The sequence below is a fragment of the Protomyctophum bolini genome, assembly GCF_963924005.1.
Source record: "Protomyctophum bolini genome assembly, chromosome: 12".
Lineage (NCBI taxonomy): Eukaryota > Metazoa > Chordata > Actinopteri > Myctophiformes > Myctophidae > Protomyctophum > Protomyctophum bolini.
The window spans coordinates 34,617,196-34,637,039 of record NC_137873.1 but is presented as its reverse complement, the minus strand read 5'-3'; the positions used below and the strand labels follow the sequence as shown (position 1 = coordinate 34,637,039).

Below are 19,844 nucleotides of genomic sequence, written 5' to 3'. Positions count from 1 at the left end.
AGATGAGATCCATAAGGGTCCATTTGGTTCCAAACTATCATTTAGCTGGGGACCCCCTGGAACTCCCTCAAGGACCCCTGGGGGTCCCCGGACCCCACTTTGGGAACCACTGGTTTAGTGGATTAGCTACCACTATGACCACAACTATCAAATCAATAATACTCTAAGGTTCTCTTGTCAGATGCCAAGCCATTTGAAATTACATTTCAAATGATGCGTAATAATGTATTGCTAAAGTATTCTTAGTAGACTCTTTTTTTCTCACCTATTAATAAAAATTAATGCAGATCCAGCAATATCCTGATTGCAGTGCTGTAGCCTGACCTCAAAAACACCTTCCCTTCTGAATGCCTAAAGAGGATGTTTTGGGGTGCATTTTGACAGATAACGTTTGTTTGTCTGGGGTGAAATTCACATGCTCTTGGTACCACTCAACACATGCTTGCAATTTTGTTTTTACAGCTCACTTTGAGCCGAGCAATTCAATATTTGTGCTTTGCAAGCCTCTAAATCTAAAGAATGTGTTATAGTCAGCGTGGAATTCAGCTGGCTCTAATTAGGATGAGTATTGTTCATGTGTGTGGAAATGCTTGCGCACACACACACACACACACACACACGCACGCACACACACACACACGCACGCACGCACACTCGCGCATGCACCAGAGATACAGTTAGGGAATGTTGTGTTTTATCTTCATATATAACTTTTCTTTTTTACCACGTAACTCAATTGTGCCCCTCTCTCCTGCAGGCGACTACACTGCACTAGAAACTACATACACATGCACCTGTTTGTGTCTTTCATGCTGAGAGCCATCAGTATCTTTGTGAAAGACGTGGTGCTGTACTCCGGTTCAGCGTTGGAAGACATCGAGAGAGTAAGCGTGGAAGAGCTCAAGTCCATCACGGAGGCACCGCCAGCCAACAAAACACAATTTGTAAGTGCAGCAAGAAATCTATGTTAAACTAATGTGTACTAATGTGACCTTTGCAACGATGCAAAGGTCTCGGTGACATTACAGAGCGCTCCCTGCATGTTAAAATAACACAAACTCGGTCTGCATATTACTTGTGTGCCTAAGGTGCCATAAGGTTATGGTTCAAGACCCTCAAGTTATCCTACTACAACTATGGTATTCCAGATATATCTGTCTGTCTGTCTGTCTGTCTGTCTGTCTGTCTGTCTGTCTGTCTGTCTGTCTGTCTGTCTGTCTGTCTGTCTGTCTGTCTGTCTGTCTGTCTGATATTAACCTGAGGGCCACAATAAGTGAAGGTGGGCCGCCAGTTGCCCTCCCCTGGTCTAGGCCATCATTATTTGCTCGCGGGAACTATACATTGTTTATCCTTTTGATGCAGATGTGTAAAAAGACACGGTATATAAAGATAGACCCAGGTAATTGTCTAGTCAATTTGCTTCATGTCAATGTACAGCATGGGCTTTTCATTCCAAAGTGCCCTGCGGCGCAATGAGTGGAGACATTTTGGTTGGCCTCAATGGGAATCCAACCCTTAACCTGGCAGTCTTTGTTCCGTGCTCAACCCATTGTGATGCACACTTCCAAACTTCCATGCAGACACGGGTTCACTAAAGGGACACCCATCCATATGGAATCCATGATGGAACTTCAAATAAAGGCAAACTCCTACAGCACAAAGCAAAATAGCAATGATTAGAGGTGATAGTAACTGGAAGATCTTGACACACGAGTGATGTGAGAATGGAGTGCTGCAAGGAATTAACTCCCACTGCCTTTACATGTGGTTTGAGTCACTGAGGCATGGAGGCTGATTTTAGCTGTAGCTTTTATTGGTGAAATCAATAGACCTCCTTAAGCTTTTTCACTCACCAAACCCACACAAGCAACATGGAATATACTAATTGGATTAGAGCCGAGACACCCAGGGTCGCTGTGTGTTGTTGTACCATTGCTCATACACGCTCTGGTCCGTTTTTTTTATAAAAAAAATGTTTTACTAAGATCAGATTCACAGGCTGCACTGGCTAACCAGCTCAGTGGCCTTGTGGTTAGAATGTCTTAGAGGCAGCGGTGGCCGAACGGTTTGCGGAGCGGTCTTGATATCGGAAGGTCGCCATTTCGTATCCCCGGACCGGCACGTTAAAATTACCACCGCTGAAGTGCCCTTGGACAAGGCATTGAACCTCTACCATGAAATGTTCTATGAGCAGGGCCTGGCTGTAAACAAGTTCTTGAGCTTAGTCCAGTTACCCTGGGTAAACATAGTACCTTTCCTTTCCTTTCCGCCCTGAAACTGGGAGGTCGGGGTTCGATCCCCGGCCGGGTCATACCAAAGACTGTGTAAAAATGGGACCCAATGCCTCCCTGCTTGACACTCCGCATCAATGGGTTGGATTGGGGGGGTCAAATCTACTAATCAAATGATTCCCAAGCGCAGCACGGCTGCAGCTTCACCGCTCCTTGGCTGCGGCTCACCGCTCAAATGCGGTGAACAAATTTCACTGAGGTAACGTGTGTGACAAATCGTACGACTTTGACTTTAACTGCAGTCTGGTCAGAGAGTGCGCGACAGCCACAGTCTGTGTGGAACTAGCACCTAATTGACAAAGGATGCAGCTCCTAATATAATCAGGGACGAAACTCTGGATCACGGAAGTATGACGAAACAAGAATGGCACAAGTACAGTACAGCCCATTAGACAGCCTTCAAAAATGACAAATGAAGCTGTCACATACAGTTTATTAGTTTATTTTTGAAGGATGACCTGTAAAATGCTAAATGAACCACGTAGGTAAATCAATTTGCGACGCAATGCGAAAGTGCGGACTAGCCAAACATCAACTCGGGACTCCTGAATCGAAGCCCTTCACACCCTCTCCTGTCTAGCATCAATGTCCTGAGCTCTGCAGCATTGTTAGCTCTGCGGTGGTGCTGCAGTGTGTGTGTGTGTGTCTGCGTAGGTAGGTGGTGCGCCTCTTTCTCTTCCCGGCTGGGCCTTATAGTGAGGGAGCTTAGGGCCATATTTTAGAGAAACGTGGACACGGCTGGCAAAGGCCACGTCCAATTCAGTAGCTTAATGCCAGTTATCGCCAGCCAACCTATTATAATGCAAAACATTTCAAATTTCATTATGTTCAAGTTCATGTGAAATGTCACAACTACTGCGTTTTCATGATTCTGAATCCTTTTCCATGCCGTCATCACAAATATGATGAGGTCATCACATAAATGATACGTAGCTTGCGGAGTTAGTTCAGTCAGATATACTCGAGGGGTTTCATGCCGTGCTCAAGGGCGCATTCATATACTCAAGGGGTTAATAAAATACGCTGCATTACTATGTGGGTGTATTCAGTGTGTGCAAGACCCACACGTCATTCGCTGATGTGGCAGTCAGCTGACCAAGTGGGCGGGCTACTTAACACTAGACTGCATGTTCTTCCTGCCTTCCTTCTGCTTATGGTTCCTGGTTGCTGTCTAGAATGAATAAGAAGGATAGTGCACGGAGGTGCGGCCTATAGGCTCCTGCGGGAGGTTTGCACATGCTCAGTGTAAACAGGAACTGCGATGATGGAGTGTTCCAACAGAGGTGCTAGAAGTGCATGAGAGTTGCTGACACTGAACTCAACTGAAATAATAAAAAGGATTTCACAAAAAGAGAATGGTACAAAGTTGATTTTGTTTTTATTTCATCCATTTCATAACTGTGGAAAAAATGTTGTGTATAACAGACTGAAAGATAAAGGACAAGTACATTCACTAAATGTTAATGTTTTTGTATATTTTCTTTTGTGGATTTTCCATGTTCTTTAGTATATGTGTCAAACTTTTATTTTTGTGAAATGACAAAGGAACATGGATACTGTTCATTCAAGTGCTGTGGATGATACAAAACATTTGAAAAGGGGAGGGTGGCTGCTGTTTAATTCTCAACTGTTCTGGATCTCATTATTTACATCACAAGTTATGAGCTTTCCATCTAGCACCTCTGCTGGAACACTCCATCATCGCAGTTCCTGTTTACACTGAGCATGTGCAAACCTCCAGCAGGAGCGTAGGCCGCGCCTCCGTGCACTATCCTTCTTATTCATTCTAGGTTGCTGTTATGTGATGTTTTCTCCCAGCACCACCGGTGGGCTCTGTTATTTATGTTCCCCATGGGTTTTTTTTTATTGTACATCTATCTCCCTGCTCTTAATGTTTATCGATGGTGTGATTGTGCCGAGCAGGGAGAAAAATGTAGCAGAGCCGAACGCCAAGATAAAATATTATATGCACACTTGTATTCTCATTCTATAATAAATATTGGTTAAATCAATTCGTGAGTTGAGCTGACTAGCTGGGGTTGTCAAACCGAACTTAGTTCAGTCAGGCAACCTGGCATTGTTAAAGATACTTTTTTCTTGGCATTAAACTTGAGGCAGATCCTCCTGCACTCCATTAGTTCGCTCCCTTTCTCTGCTGTGTGTATACACGGTAGAGAAGCCAAACTAAACATAAAACATGTTGGGTTATTGTTGTTGATGAACAATGCCGTTTATTTGCGAAAATGTAGTCCTTTAACCCATTCTGACCTGAGGACTCATCTGTGTCGCCTTAGCTTTAAACAACTTTATTAAACCATTATTTAAAACTTTAGCTGTTGAAAAATAGCGCTGCGCTATGAGCTTGTAGATTTGCTATTTTTTCTTTTTAATCTTGAAAATGTGCCGCAAATCTTTGAATATATATTTTGATAGATAGATAGATAGATAGATATACTTTATTAATCCCTGAGGGGAAATTGAAGTGTTACAACAGCAACAGGCAGCCAGCGTGACGCAGCGCCAAAAACTGATTTCTCCACTCCAAAAGAAAAAGGGAAGGGAAGCAAGGGAGGGAGAGAAAAGAGATGCGACCGCCTTCTTCAGAAGCAAGAGAGAAAAGAGTGAACGTTCAGAGTGAACGTTTTTCACTCAAATCTTTGCTTCTGGGGGGGGGGGGAGAAAACCGTCAGGTTGTAGAAGGCATTTTTAGAATCTGATCTCAGGTCAAAATGCGTTAATCAAATCTGTCACACCTGTGTCATTTGGTCAATCACGCTAGATTGGCTGCAAGGTGGCTGTGACCCTGTTCCTCTACTTCCTGGCCACCAGCCACTACTGGATCCTGGTGGAGGGCCTGTACCTCCACAGCCTCATCTTCATGACCTTCTTCTCAGACAGGAAGTATCTGTGGGGATTCACACTGATCGGATGGGGTGAGTTCTGCTTATCTCGTCCGTGGTGCGTCCCCCATGTTTATTATGCCGGGCGGCATCCCAAACATTAAAATGTAATAGATTAGGGGCACGGTGGCACAGTTGGTAGTGCTGTCGCCTCACAGCTAGAAGGTCCTGGGTTCGATTCCCGCTCGGGACGCTGTGGGTGCTGGCGGCGTGTTTCCTCCTCCTCAGTGCCCATACCCGAAGGCGGGGTTGGCGAAAGGGCCTTTCTGTGTGGAGTTTGCATGTTCTCCCCGTGTCCCCTAGGGTAGGTACCCTCACAAAAAACATGCAGTAATCCTGGTCACTAAATTGCCTCCCCCTGGCCAGCCGGGGCGCCTGATGGAGGGGAAAGCAACTGGTTGGAATAACGTGTTCCTTCCACGCACTACGTCCAACCAGGGAAACTCCCCCCTGTCAGGTGTAAAGGAGCAACTTGGACACTCAGGCATGAAGGAAGCATGAGTTCAAGTCCGTTGCTCTCCCCTTGTCCCCCATATATGGGGACTAGGTTGTTGGAGGGTGTGTAGAGCCCAGGATCACATTAGATGATTGACACAGGGGTGAAAATGGGTTACAAAATCGTGGGATAAAAAATATATAAAAAAATTAAAAAAAGATTTGGACATTTGGGACACATTCACTAATGTGCGTGTGCCTGTGTAGCATATATAGTAGTTTTCATAGTAAATAGATAAATTGATAGATAAATGAACCCCAAGTATAACGGAGCACAGTGGGGCAAACTGATCATCAGGAAAACTTGGAAAAGCATGCTTTCCAGCTCCTGCATTGTACACACTGTGCGTGTTCTTTCTATAAGCACAGCGCATACAATGTGGATGCTGTGGTGCACACTGTCCTCGCTGCAATGATCTAAGTGACATAATTAGCTAAATGACATCGTATCACACTGTTATGTCCATGTTCCTGTTATTCTTAGAGCTTCATTATTAGTGTTATTAAAGCTTCGGTATCAGTGCAGACACCTTATTTGGATAAAGGGACACTTCACCCTTTTTGCAAAAAACATATATTAATGTTAATGACGTTTAGAAGATTTAGAACACGTTCCCGGGGGGGTCTTTATGCGTGTAATAGTATAATAGTAATGGTAATACGTGGTTTTAGATATTTTAAGCGCAGAGCCTGACGGGACGCTTGTTTTACAGCACCGGCTACTACCGAACGACAACCTACCTCAAACCCTAACCATAGCCGCAAGCATGGAGCAGCGCATCCCTCACCAACCTTAATCCGGTCGTTTTAACTGAGCCCTCACCAACCTTAATCCGGTCGTTTTAACGGACCCCTCACCAACCTTAATCCGGTCGTTTTAACGGAGCCCTCACCAACCTTAATCCGGTCGTTTTAAAGGACCCCTCACCAACCTTAATCCGGTCGTTTTAACGGACCCCTCACCAACCTTAATCCGGTCGTTTTAACGGAGCCCTCACCAACCTTAATCCGGTCGTTTTAACTGAGCCCTCACCAACCTTAATCCGGTCGTTTTAACGGACCCCTCACCAACCTTAATCCGGTCGTTTTAATGGAGCCCTCACCAACCTTAATCCGGTCGTTTTAACTGAGCCCTCACCAACCTTAATCCGGTCGTTTTAACGGACCCCTCACCAACCTTAATCCGGTCGTTTTAACGGAGCCCTCACCAACCTTAATCCGGTCGTTTTAAAGGACCCCTCACCAACCTTAATCCGGTCGTTTTAACGGACCCCTCACCAACCTTAATCCAGTCGTTTTAACGGACCCCTCACCAACCTTAATCCGGTCGTTTTAAAGGACCCATCACCAACCTTAATCCAGTCGTTTTAACGGACCCCTCACCAACCTTAATCCGGTCGTTTTAAAGGACCCATCACCAACCTTAATCCAGTCGTTTTAACGGACCCCTCACCAACCTTAATCCGGTCGTTTTAAAGGACCCATCACCAACCTTAATCCAGTCGTTTTAACGGACCCCTCACCAACCTTAATCCGGTCGTTTTAAAGGACCCATCACCAACCTTAATCCAGTCGTTTTAACGGACCCCTCACCAACCTTAATCCGGTCGTTTTAAAGGACCCATCACCAACCTTAATCCAGTCGTTTTAACGGACCCCTCACCAACCTTAATCCGGTCGTTTTAAAGGACCCATCACCAACCTTAATCCAGTCGTTTTAACGGACCCCTCACCAACCTTAATCCGGTCGCCTGTAAAACAAGCGCCCCCCCCTCAGTGACCATCGACTCCCAGGCTCTGCGTAAAATGGTCATCTCGTCATGGACACTGGTCTCACTTATACTTCCTGGACTACATGTTGTCTCTTTTGGACATGTCGTAACAGATTGAAGATTCTGACAAATGTTCGCCACACGAAAAGTGGTTAAATGTTTAGTTCCTCTATTCCATTATTTCCCTAATATAATATTAAATTTCATCCTCAGGTGTTCCGGCTATGTTTGTGACAGTCTGGGCGAGTGTTAGAGCTACCTTGGCAGACACAGAGTGAGTAATACTGTACGCACACACGTACCAAATTCAACATTGTATATCCACCACTGTCAGGCAGAAGAACCAGAAGCTCACAACGCGGTCGCATCACGACGTAGATATGCTATTTCTGACCATTTCCCAAATTGCACTCTATTATCAAGCCAACAAACAATCATCTGGCATATATAGCCTGTTGACTATGACTCACAGTATGCACTATACACTATTACCAACTATTCCCCCAAGCAATTACCGTTGTTGGTTCCTTTTTTGAGAAAGCCACTGGATGTCATTTATTTCTTACGTAGGCTTAATGAAACTTGCTTCAGATAGTTAAACCAACGTTAACCAAGTTATGTTTTAATACTATATAATACAGTTTGTTTTAATATATATATATATATATATATATATATATATATATATATATATATACCACTTTAAATATCTCTCTCTCTATATATATATATATATATATATATATATATAGAGAGAGAGAGAGAGATATTTAAAGTTTGTAGTGATTTTGAGCAATCTTTCTGAAATTATTCCCTGGAGAAAACATTTGAATGACCGGAGACCATTAATGGGAAAATACAGTGAGATGTTTTGACGTACAGTATATGGCCCTTTACAATAACAGAAATGTTTTAGGAGCCCACTTTTAACCGTAATGGTCTCCTTTACTGTTATATGACAAGTCTAGACATTTTGAGAGAACTCAAAGTCATTTTTGGCTTGGTGGAAAAAAAAGGTGGTATTAGACTCAATCAACAGTGAAACAGGTGGCCAATCAGATTACCACAGTAATCTGATTTTTTTTTTTTTTTTTTAATACCCCTTGAGATACAATATCTCGTTTTCGAGAGGGTCCACAAGCATACAGTCAATACAAGGTAATTAACCCATTCTGACCTGAGATCAGATTCATACGAGGTTTCCACGGGACACACACTGGTCTGATTAACCCATTCTGACCTGAGATCAGTTTCTAAAAATGTCAGTCGTTCTTCGAATTTTTCAAAAATAGCAGACCTACAAGCTCGTATCGCGCCACTCGGTGGTGCGATATGAGCTTGTAGATCTGCTATTTTTCAATAGCTAAAGCATAACATGATGCCAACACCAAAATGGGTGCCCGGTCAGAATGGGTTAACAGAAAATAAAAAGGAAAACAAAACAAAACAATCTCAAGCAGTCTGACGCCTCACGTGACTTTGTGTTATATACTCTGGTGATCTACAGTGTGTTGTTGTTTTATCCAATGCAGGTGTTGGGACCTGAGTGCAGGCAGTTTAAAATGGATAGTTCAAGTGCCGATTCTCACAGCCACGGTGGTAAGTACGTTCCTGACGTCCTGACGTCCTCCCCCCCCCCCGCAGACAGGGCTAAAACTGTATTATCTTTTTGCAGCACCTGTCAAGTAATGGGCTTTTTTTGATTGAACCTCATCGCGTTTGACACACTCACATCATCGTGTGCCTTCCTGTTCTTTTTCCCAGGTCAATTTTGTGCTATTTCTGAACATCATCCGAGTCTTGGCAACGAAACTACGGGAAACGAACGCTGGACGATGCGACACTAGACAACAGTACAGGTACCGTCACCGTGCAGTGTTGATTTTTGACATCAAATTTTGTATTTCGTTTTTTTTTTTTTTTTTTTGTCATAGTCCTTTGAATAGTTTTCATTTCGTTTTTAGTCGCCTGGAATGTTTTAGTGTTTTAAACATTTAAACGCAGGTTTATACTATGGAATAAATGAACACATCCATCAAAGCTGTGTTCAGACACAAGTCAGGTGTCAGACACAAAGGGCTGTATTTTGCATGTCTTAAAGGGACACTTCACCCTTTTTGCAAAACAATATATGTTAATGATGTTTAGAAGCTTTAGAACACTTTCCTGGGGGTATTTATGTGTGTAATATGTGGTTTTAGATATTTTAGATTGTAGCAGTGAGCCTGTTGTCTCTGATGTCATGGACACTGGGCTCACTTCCTTCCTGGACTACATGTTGTCTCAGTAAGACAGCTCTCCCCCCTATCCACAAGGAGGAGCAGTGCACCAAAGAATTATGGGAATTGTAGTCCAGGAAGGTAGTGAGACCAGTGTCCATGACATCAGAGACAACAGGCTCACTGCTACAATCTAAAATATCTAAAACCACATATTACACACATAAATACCGCCAGGAAAGTGAACTAAAGCTTCTAAACGTCATTAACATATATTTTTTTGCAAAAAGGGTGAAGTGTCCCTTTAAGTACCAGGTCTTATTCCCTAACTTGAGTAAACTAAAGACCTGGAGGCGTGATCAATGCTCTTTGGCCACTCAGAATAGCCAAATGTCATTGATCACGCCTCCAGGTCTTTAGTTTACTCAAGTTAGGGAATAAGACCTGGTACTTAAGACACGAAAAATACAGCCTAAAGTGTCTTGAATGCAGCCCAGTAAGGGCATATGTCAACCCTGCCCGCCCTCCTGGTGGCTACATACTAATTCCTACACGGGTTGTGTTTATAACCACGCCCCCGGGCAAGTAAAATTTACTGAGGTTAAGGTTAGGATTAGGGTTAGGTTTAGGTATAGTTTTCTTGAGGTTAAGGTTAGGTTTAGGTATAGTTTTCTTGAGGTTAAGGTTAGGGTTAGGTTCAGGTATAGTTTTCTTGAGGTTAAGGTTAGGGTTAGGTTTAGGTATAGTTTTACTGAGGTTAGGGTTAGGTTTAGGCTGTCAATCACAGCGACTGGCCAATCACAGCGTGTCGACTGCATAACCCGTGTAGGCTTTGGTATGTGTCGCCTCCTGGTGCTGTGTGGCCGTCTTGGATCCTAAACACAATATAAACAAATGGGAGAGGGGCGGGGCCGAGAAAGGCCCTTATTATCACCAATTGCCTCAACTAGTGAATGAAGCCTCTTGTAAATCCTCATGCATTTAAAAAAATAGTTTACTGCCTTTTTAATCTCCGGTCTCTATCAGACTCTACATACTGAAGATCATTCAGAATGCAGCTTCCAAACTGCCTCCCCCTGGTCAGCCGGGGTGCCTGATGGAGGGGAAAGGAACTGGTTGGAATAACGTGTTCCGTCCACGCGCTATACGTCCAACCAGGGAAACTCCTTTACACCCTGGCAGGTGTAAATGAGCAACTTGGACACTCATGCATGAAGGAAGCATGAGTTCAAGTCCGTTGCTCTCCCCAGGTTGGCGGAGGGTGTGTAGAGCCCAGGATCACATTAGATAATTGACACAGGGGTGAAAAATGGGTTACAAAATCGTGGGATAAAAAAATTATATACATATTTTTTTTAAATGCAGCTTCTGGATTTCTAGAACATAGAAAGTGGAACTCATTAACACCAATTTTCAGATCTCTGTACTGTCTTCATGTCAGTCATAGGGATTTGAAACAAAGCCTTTTTTGTTGCAGCGATAATAATAATAATAATATCCGTGCTCATTCTTCTTTTTTAACTCGCAGAAAACTTTTAAAGTCAACACTGGTGCTCATGCCACTATTCGGCGTTCACTATATCGTGTTCATGGGCATGCCGTACACGGAGGTGTCTGGAATACCGTGGCAGATCCAGATGCACTACGAGATGCTGTTCAACTCCTTTCAGGTGAGACCGACGGTGCCACACAGCAGTGAGCCAGACATGACTTTAATGAAGTATATGAACCCCATGTCCTGTTAGTCCACACGTTGATTTCTCTCCCTGAAGTCTTCAATGAACACCGGCAGCAGAGCTTATCCGGGATTTAACCACTTAAATCGCCTCCGTAAATTATTAGTCCCCTCAAGGTCATTGAGATCAGCAGGCAAAGCTGCTTTCGGTTGTCCCCAGGATGAGGCTTAATCATAAAACACATAAACCTTATTTGTGTTTTATGATCCTTATTTGAGTTGCAACTTGTTTTGTGTTCGTAATTATGTCCCTTATAATTGCTCTATAAATGAAGTTGGACTAGGATTGATATGGACCCTATTTCAAAAATATCTTTTTGGAATTTATTTTTATTTTCCATTTCTGGAATTATTTTGCCTATAATGACATCCATGCCAGAAATAAAAACGTGCGTCTGTCTTAGTGGGCTGCCCTGTCTGACTAACTACACTAAACGAAGGAAAAAAAAAACACGTGTGAGAGTGAGTATTTAGGGGTGGGCCTCAAATATGGTGCTGTATGTAGACCAGGGATGGGAATGTCGTGAACAAAGAAGGCGCTGGAGCAACTCGGAATGCATGATGGGAGACGGCATTTCGTCAAGTTACACCTTGTCAGGCCATTATGACCTCCTTTATTCAGTTATTACGAGTCCATTCCTGAGACACACCGGATTTCTTTTTTATTTTATTTATGTATTTAACACAGTATAAAGAAACAATACAATATACAAATATAGAAAAGGGGAAGTGCTTATACGAGGAGGCCTCAACCTATGTAGGACACAATATCACCTATTGTAATCTGCATACTAAAAGTACATACTTGTGTTTATGTTAACCCTTCTGGGGTTCTGTACAGTGTGTACAGTATTTTTTTTTTTAAATGCTGCTGCTAGTGTGGGCAGTGAGGAGTTAATGACCACTATAACAGATACAGCATAACTCACGTGCCGTATGAGTTGGAACGACTGACATTTGTTTTCTTTTCCAGGGTTTATTCGTCGCAATTATCTACTGCTTCTGCAATGGGGAGGTAGGAACTTTTGCCAGCATTTTACGTTTTGTACATAAGTCTACGCTTGTAATATGAGGCCCAATGAAAATAAAGAATACAACTTAGTTCGTACTGTATAGCATCTTGCTTACATTAGAAGTATTTCAAAGAACGTTTGAAGCCCTTTACTACGATCATATAACCCATTTTGGGTGGGAACCCCTTTTGGTGTTTTAAACAAAATGTTATAATTTAGCTATTTTTTTAAAATCGTACAAATGTGCCTCAAATCTTTCCGAAAATTGTCATGATTTAGAAAACTTGATTTTTTAATTTCTACGTTAGGCCTAGATTGGGATAAACAGGTAGAAAGACAGTCCAAAGTAAACAAAGAACAACCACACACACTGACAATGATTGTCATCAGAGACGGTAAAACCCGGACAATAATTATATGCATATTTTTACGGTATGACTTGTCGTAATTCTCCTAAGGTCCAAGCGGAGATCAAGAAGTCTTGGAGCAGGAGGACACTAGCTCTGGACTTCAAAAGGAAGGCTCGGAGCGGCAGCAACACGTACAGCTATGGACCCATGGTGTCGCACACCAGCGTGACCAACGTCACGGCCCGGGGCGGCCCGCTGGCCGTCCACCTCACGGCGCGGCTGGGACCCGCGCCCGTCAACGGGCACCGGAACCTCCCGGGGTACGTGAAGAACGGCTCCGTCTCCGAGAACTCCATGCCGTCGTCGGCGGGGCAGGAGCTCCACATCCCGGAAGAGGAGCGCTCATCCCACACGAGGCCCGCCGAGGAGGACAAACCTTCTCCCGTGGTGGAGGAGGAGAGGGAGACGGTCATGTGACCTCCTCTGTATACACCCCGGGCCTATACAGCATGGCGGCCATGTGAAGGACATTGACATGGAACAGTCGGGGGGTCATCGTCTCTCTCTCTGTTTTCCGAAGAAGTCGACTACATACTGTACATGTCCGACCGTCATCACTGCCATTTGTGTTTTTTCTTCTCCTGTGAATCGCGCCTGGACATTCTTTTTGGACTGATGAGGCTCCAAGGCAAAGGAAGGGGGGCATCACTGTTTTAAAGTGGGCCACCTTTATGAGGGGGGAGGGGGGGGGGGGGCAATGATGACCTTCTCTGTTGTAGCAAATACTGCCATCAACTTATCACCCACTACCTAACATACTGAATGTGTGAAAACAGAAAATAGACTGGCGTCACCTAATTGTTTTCCACTGGCAAAAGTGCTTTTGTGTTATTTTACTTTACTCAGTTATTGTCTTATTATTCAACAGACTCGGGGGTTCATTATCTGTCTTAATCCCCTCCTGTTGAGCACGCCGAGCTGAGCACGACGCAGCGCACCTGTCGTCGGATTGAAAGGGCACGTCTGCAACGTGTCAGCTCAGGTGAGTTGGCTAATGGGGCTACATGTACAGAACGTCAGTACAATTGCGTTTAGTTCGGAGGAAACTGTAAGTCTCTACGTTAGTGTGGCATTTCAATTCCTCTGCATGGACTCAATTCAGATCCAGTGTAAAAAGGGAACAAGACTCAGGTAATTGAAGTCCCTCCATTATTGCGTTATTATTGTTGAAGTGGTGTTTTAGTGTGGCCAGCATATGGGCGGGGTGGTCTTACGACTAAATGATTTCCATATGTTTGTATAGTATTTGGCGTTCACCCATTCAGTGTTAATGGATTTCATGATTGTTCATTATTAGATTTTCTGTTTTCTATGTCAATATTTGGTGACATAATGCTATAATGCTATAAACCAACAGTATTATAACGTATTTCCCTATAGGGGGTTTAGTGGTACAGAGGCAACATCCGATATGGTATCACGTTGTCTTTTCAAGGCAAAGCACTCAAAAACACAAGTTACAGTAAATGTTTATATTATTGTCCAATGGGGTGTTACTTAGAGAGGATTCCACGAAATTCTCAAATTCCACAACAGATCCAAGCGAGACTTTGTATATAAATTATGAAAGAATAGCACACAAAATATTTTACATATGGTCCAGTGTTCTGCTGCTTTTTTTTGTATATATATGATATGTATACATATGAATAGAAGTCACAATGTTTACAAAGATGATAAATCCATTCTAGTTGTGAGCTAAACGTGTTCATGTTTATGTATTCAAACTATGTTTTGATGTACAGGTACTGAAAGTGTTTCTTGTTTTGTTTTTAGCTACAGATTATTGGAAATGTTCCGTACTGTATATAGTCTACAGTAAAACTGATGAACACATTGACAGTTAAGGGAGATTAACTTTCAATCAAAAATGTAATGAAGCATTAAAAAAAAATACCTTAGTTTTCACATGTCCGTGCAATAGTCGTCTATTAGTCGTCCGTCTGAAAATGGTCTAAAAATTAAAGTCTTTAAGCGGTAAGCTTAGCCTAGACGTCGATTAGCCGTTTTTTAAACGTATATATAGTCAACGTTGTTTCAACTTCTAATCTAAGCCTAAACCACTAACAAACTTTCATTTTTAGCCCATTTTTAGACGTCTATTAGACTAAAACATGCTCAGTGGGGGGTTCACTAAAAGAACTGAATATCTGTTCTGTGAAAATAATATCTTAACAAGTTTAGTTAGTCAGTTTATTCCAAAATGACTTTGTTTAATTTATTCCTTCATGCAACTGCATGTTTTAGTACAGCGTGTATCAGATTCTGTACATAATATTTTGTCTTTCAAGTGATTCACCGGTCTTAAAATGTTGTGTCCTGTGCATTTTATATCTAATATTACAGAAAGTGTGGCTATTTGTATTGATTTCATGGTTTACAGATTAGGGCACATTCCTCGTATACCAAAGAAGAAACAGCAGAATGAGTTGCACAGTATTTTTTGCAGTGCTAATACAGTATGTCTAATGAAAGGTTTCAACAGCATCATAAAAGAGGAAAATGGCTGGTGAGCTTTGCGTGGGTTGACATTCTCAGCCTCCATGGAGAGGAAAATGACTGACTTGCTAACTACTCTGACTTAAATGGTAATTGACTTTAGACTCAAAAGTGTCTCGAGCGAGAGGCCACCTGTCACCAAAATGTTGCAGACAACTAATTATCAGCAATTACGGCTTTCTCACAATGAAGCTATAATTTCTGAGCTACCAAGTCTTCAATATTTCCTACTGGACCACAAATGTGCCAAAATTATGTCCATCATTTTCTGGCTCTAAAGCTGTCTCTCTTCTTATCCTACTTAACCTCCAGGTTGTTTTTGTTTTGTTCATGTATACTAGTATTATGTTGTTAAACAGCCAGCTAAATACTGTTCACCTTTACTGTACTGTGTGATCTGTTGACAGGTCTGTTTGGATTTTATGTGATAGCTGTATGGTGCCTCACAGAACACTGTACTATCACCCTACATAGTCAAAATCTCAGTATTTTGACTGTGAAGATGAAGTTTAAAGAGAAATGGAATGGACTCAGCTTTTGAGGTAGAAGTCCACCTGCCGGTTTGCTTAGAACTGCTGTAATTAGCCAGAACAGGAGCCATTATGGTCTCGGAGAGCAAGGCAAACTCTACAGTTACAGTAGACATTAACCACACTTGCTTCTACACAAACATGTAATAAAACTGCTAAGGCAGGACATATAGCTCATAACTATTAGTTGAAGCAGTATTGTACTAGTGAATATAATAGAATTTAAGTGAAAAACAAGTGACTTAAACAATTTATGCAGATCTAACTAATCTGACCTTTTTTTCATTAGAATCAATTTAAAGGAACTTTGACATCCTGCATGCTGTTTTCTCACAACAGTTTTGACCTTTTTTAGAAATGTTCGAAAAGATAATTGGCTTGTCTTGCCCAAAGCTTATACATATAGACTTCTACACACTGAATCAGCCATGAGCACTATTGGGCCACCAAGAAAGACAAATTGAACCACACTGCACCTAAAACTAAATATCACAAGAGGAATTCCGGGGAGTGTGTTTTGGCATTTTAAGACCTAGACTTGGACTGGACTTGAACATTTCCATGGGGACTTGGACTGGCCGCGGGCCGTGGCTGGGACATGACTCGACTTGAGTGGAACGCTAATTGCAGGTGGCTGAAGCCCACAATGGTGGAAAAGACTGACTGAGGCAAACCGTTTCATGTTGCTAATATTTCATTGGAATCAAAATGATCACATGTTGCCTACTTCACTTTCAAATGACAAAATATCATTCCTCCTGTTATAATAAACTGGACTGGGTAATACATTTAAGAATACAGCTGAAGGACTTCTCTTTTAGCCCCAATAGTAAATGTATTTATTAGAATAGCCCTCCCTTACATCTAGTGTCCGTGTGTAAAACGCTAGCAAGATGTAAGTTTGACACATGTAGCAAGTAAGTAAAAATAAACAAAACCATAGTTATAATGTGCTTTACTCCCTGTCTTCTAGTTTAATGAACACAATGTATGAGTTCAGCTGTTAAGCTTAATATAGGCCTACCTACTGTATACTCTTATCGGGCAAGGTTGTCAAAACATAACTGATCTACAAGCTAACAAATAAACAATGTGTTCCATTGTGCTACGAGTATAAATTACGCTTCAGGCTGTAGATTTTACTCTCCAAGTGGCAAGTTGTCACTCATTCGCACTGGGTAAGGAAGCTTGGGATTTTCGGTCAGTGTTATGTAGGCAACACAGTCAGGCAGTTTATAAATATCTTTCTTTTGTTGAGGGCAGACAATTTCAGAACATAAATATCTTTAGTGTGATTCCCATATTCCCTCATAAAACGTATGGACATTAATATTTGAGCACTTTAATACCAGTAACCAGTACCAATAACAGTATTTTGTTCTGATTGTATCATGTAAATTGATTGTGTTTTGGAACTGAGTGTAAAGTAAGGCCAATCTTAATAGAGCTAATGTTGTATTGTTTCTTTCTTCTCTTTTTTTTTTTTTACAAATACCTCTCATAGAAGTAAAATATATGTTTAATTTTCTTTATTTATCTCATATTGAAATGTACTCGGAGAAATAGAAAGTGGTCTTTCGCATGATTATGCTTAAGATGCAGACTATTTCAAACATACCGGTAATCTTGTTATCATGCCATATTGATTTAGGCAAGTTGATGTAAGTGTAATGTAAATGTAAACTTGGAATAAAAAAAATTAAGATGTGTTCTGGCCTCTAAAGTTCATCCGTATACGGTAAGGAAGACAATAAATGTTGCATTATTTGCCGGATGGATATTTTTGTGGTCAGAAAGTTTTTGATACATGTTAGCTGACATGTTTTTATTTTATTTTTATTTTATTTATATACATTATCATACAAAAATATTTCTTTGAAAAAAATACTGAAAAATCGCAGGTGCAAAATATGAAATGTCCTTTTGCAAAAGTTGTCCATGAACGGCGCGGCAGAGTTCATTTTGTGAGCAGTTCACTTTTTCTTGCCTCCTTTTTTCTTTTTGGTTTCCTCCTCTTCTACTTCCTCTACTACTTCTTCTTCCTCTTCTTTGGCCTCTTTCTTTTTCTTCTTGGATTTCTTCTTTTCTTTTTCCTCCACCTCCTCGGAGACGGTTTCCACCTCCACTTTTTCCACCGGCTTCACAGCTGTAACGATACAACAGAAAGACTTCAGTCCTCACAAACGGTTAAACCGGTTACTTTTTACTCCACTATACCAGTAAGACGCCTTAAAGGCAATAGCAGCCGCAGGGCTGAGGGTAACAGGTCATCTCGCCCCTTTGCCAACTCGCCCCCGCGAAAAGTGAAGACGGCTCGCCCCAAGCCGTGGATAGCTCGCCCCCAAAGCGTGGATATCTGGGGCTGAGACACTACCGGAATAATGTTACTTCATTATGTTGTTGTTTTATTTTAATCAAAGGCTACTTACGGTAATATCCAAATCCAACAGATAAACAAGTGGAGCAAGTGCCTATATGAAGTGTCTTCAGTGTCTATATGAATACTCAAATGTGCTAGTTACAAGTTGGTAGATTTAGATTATTACAAAATATGCATTAACCATGAAATTAAGCCATATTTTATACTTTATACAAACTTGTGAGGTTGTAGATCTGCTATTTTCAAAGATTTTTTGGCACATTTTGAGAAATACAGAAGTTAAGTTAAAATCATTCTGCACTATTTCTACATAGAGTAATGCTACTTTTACTGGTGCTTCCTGGTTTCCCTGCTTCGGTGCTTCCTATGGTAATAGGAATTAATTGGTCAATATGTTTTAACCCAAAAACCTTGATACAAAAGGTATTTCAATGGATTCTGGTAACAACAATCTAGGAAAATGTGCATTCTGGAAAAGCGTCGTTTTCGAGATGGCGTCCAAGATTATTATTATTCTTAGAGCCTTCAGACACTAGATTAGAATGTGGTCCATGTGGGGCCGGTTCTCTTCATGCTGATAGGTGGTCACCTTATCACCTAAAACTGGAGTATGAATGCTTTACTGGCTGCTGTTGCTGCTGTGCACCCCCCCCCCCCCCCATATTAGTATGATTATTATTGTAGTGACATGTTTGTGTGTCACATTCTCGCACTTCGCAGCCGTTTGCGCGGGCTGTCTATGTTGTGTGTGTGTGTGTGTGTCCCAAATATATATATATGATTATTAACGTTGCAAACGGGTCTTCCCCGTCAAGCCGTGAGTGTGAGTCTGTGACTGTGAGTGATCATGCTTGTCTGCTGCGTTGTGTGTTAGGCCGCCTGACTCACACCTTCACAACAGATTGATGTATAGCTAGCTGATGCATGAGACTTATTGACTGATGCAAGCTCGCAATTCATTTCCAATGGGAGTCACATGGTTTGACACAACATTTTTGTTGTATGAGGGGGAGGGGCCGGGGCAGTCAAAACACAGCCGAAAGCCATACAACAAAAATGTTGTGTCAAACCATGTGACTTCCATTGGAAATGCTTTCTTGAGGCCTCTTGACACTTACGTCTCATTTGTCTGGATGTACCCAATCTCTGTATGGGGATTACATGGTGCTGATTTGAATCAGCGGTGTGGAGGAAGATCTTGTAGTAAGTAGGCAGACTAAGGATCATTTCTGTCAGGAACTGATTTGATCCGATAGGATGCCGATATAGGACCCATTTCTGTATTTTAAGATGTAGTTGATTGGCCATCTCTTGCAATGTGTAGGATGAATCACTGCTGTATATTTTATCTATAAATTAATCTATCCATTGTAATGTTTTATTTTGACCTTCATCCCAGTATCGATTTGCTACACACACACACACACACACACACACCCCAGTATCTGTATTGATTCACTCTCATCTGCGGAAGCCTACAGATATGTCCATGGCGCCATGAGTGCTGCTTTACAGGCATCACAGGTTTTTAATTTGTTCAAGAACATGTTGCCTTGAAAATGCATTAATGTGCATCATTCATTGGTATCATATGCACAAC

At 41.9% G+C, this 19,844-nt stretch overlaps 1 protein-coding gene across 2 annotated transcripts in view; it reads left to right on the top strand.

Annotated features, from left to right (window-relative positions):
• Window positions 1-13,461, top strand: part of pth1r (parathyroid hormone 1 receptor) — a 66,708-nt gene extending 53,247 nt beyond the window's left edge. For both annotated transcript variants that reach the window (XM_080777565.1, XM_080777564.1), the window contains exons 6-13: window positions 758-944; window positions 5,071-5,224; window positions 7,672-7,732; window positions 8,991-9,057; window positions 9,223-9,317; window positions 11,206-11,347; window positions 12,386-12,427; window positions 12,884-13,461. In XM_080777565.1, coding sequence (XP_080633691.1) covers window positions 758-944; window positions 5,071-5,224; window positions 7,672-7,732; window positions 8,991-9,057; window positions 9,223-9,317; window positions 11,206-11,347; window positions 12,386-12,427; window positions 12,884-13,252 — 1,117 coding nt within the window. In that variant the 3' untranslated portion in view covers window positions 13,253-13,461. The remainder of the gene's footprint in view (window positions 1-757; window positions 945-5,070; window positions 5,225-7,671; window positions 7,733-8,990; window positions 9,058-9,222; window positions 9,318-11,205; window positions 11,348-12,385; window positions 12,428-12,883) is intronic.
• Window positions 13,462-19,844: the final 6,383 nt, after the last annotated feature.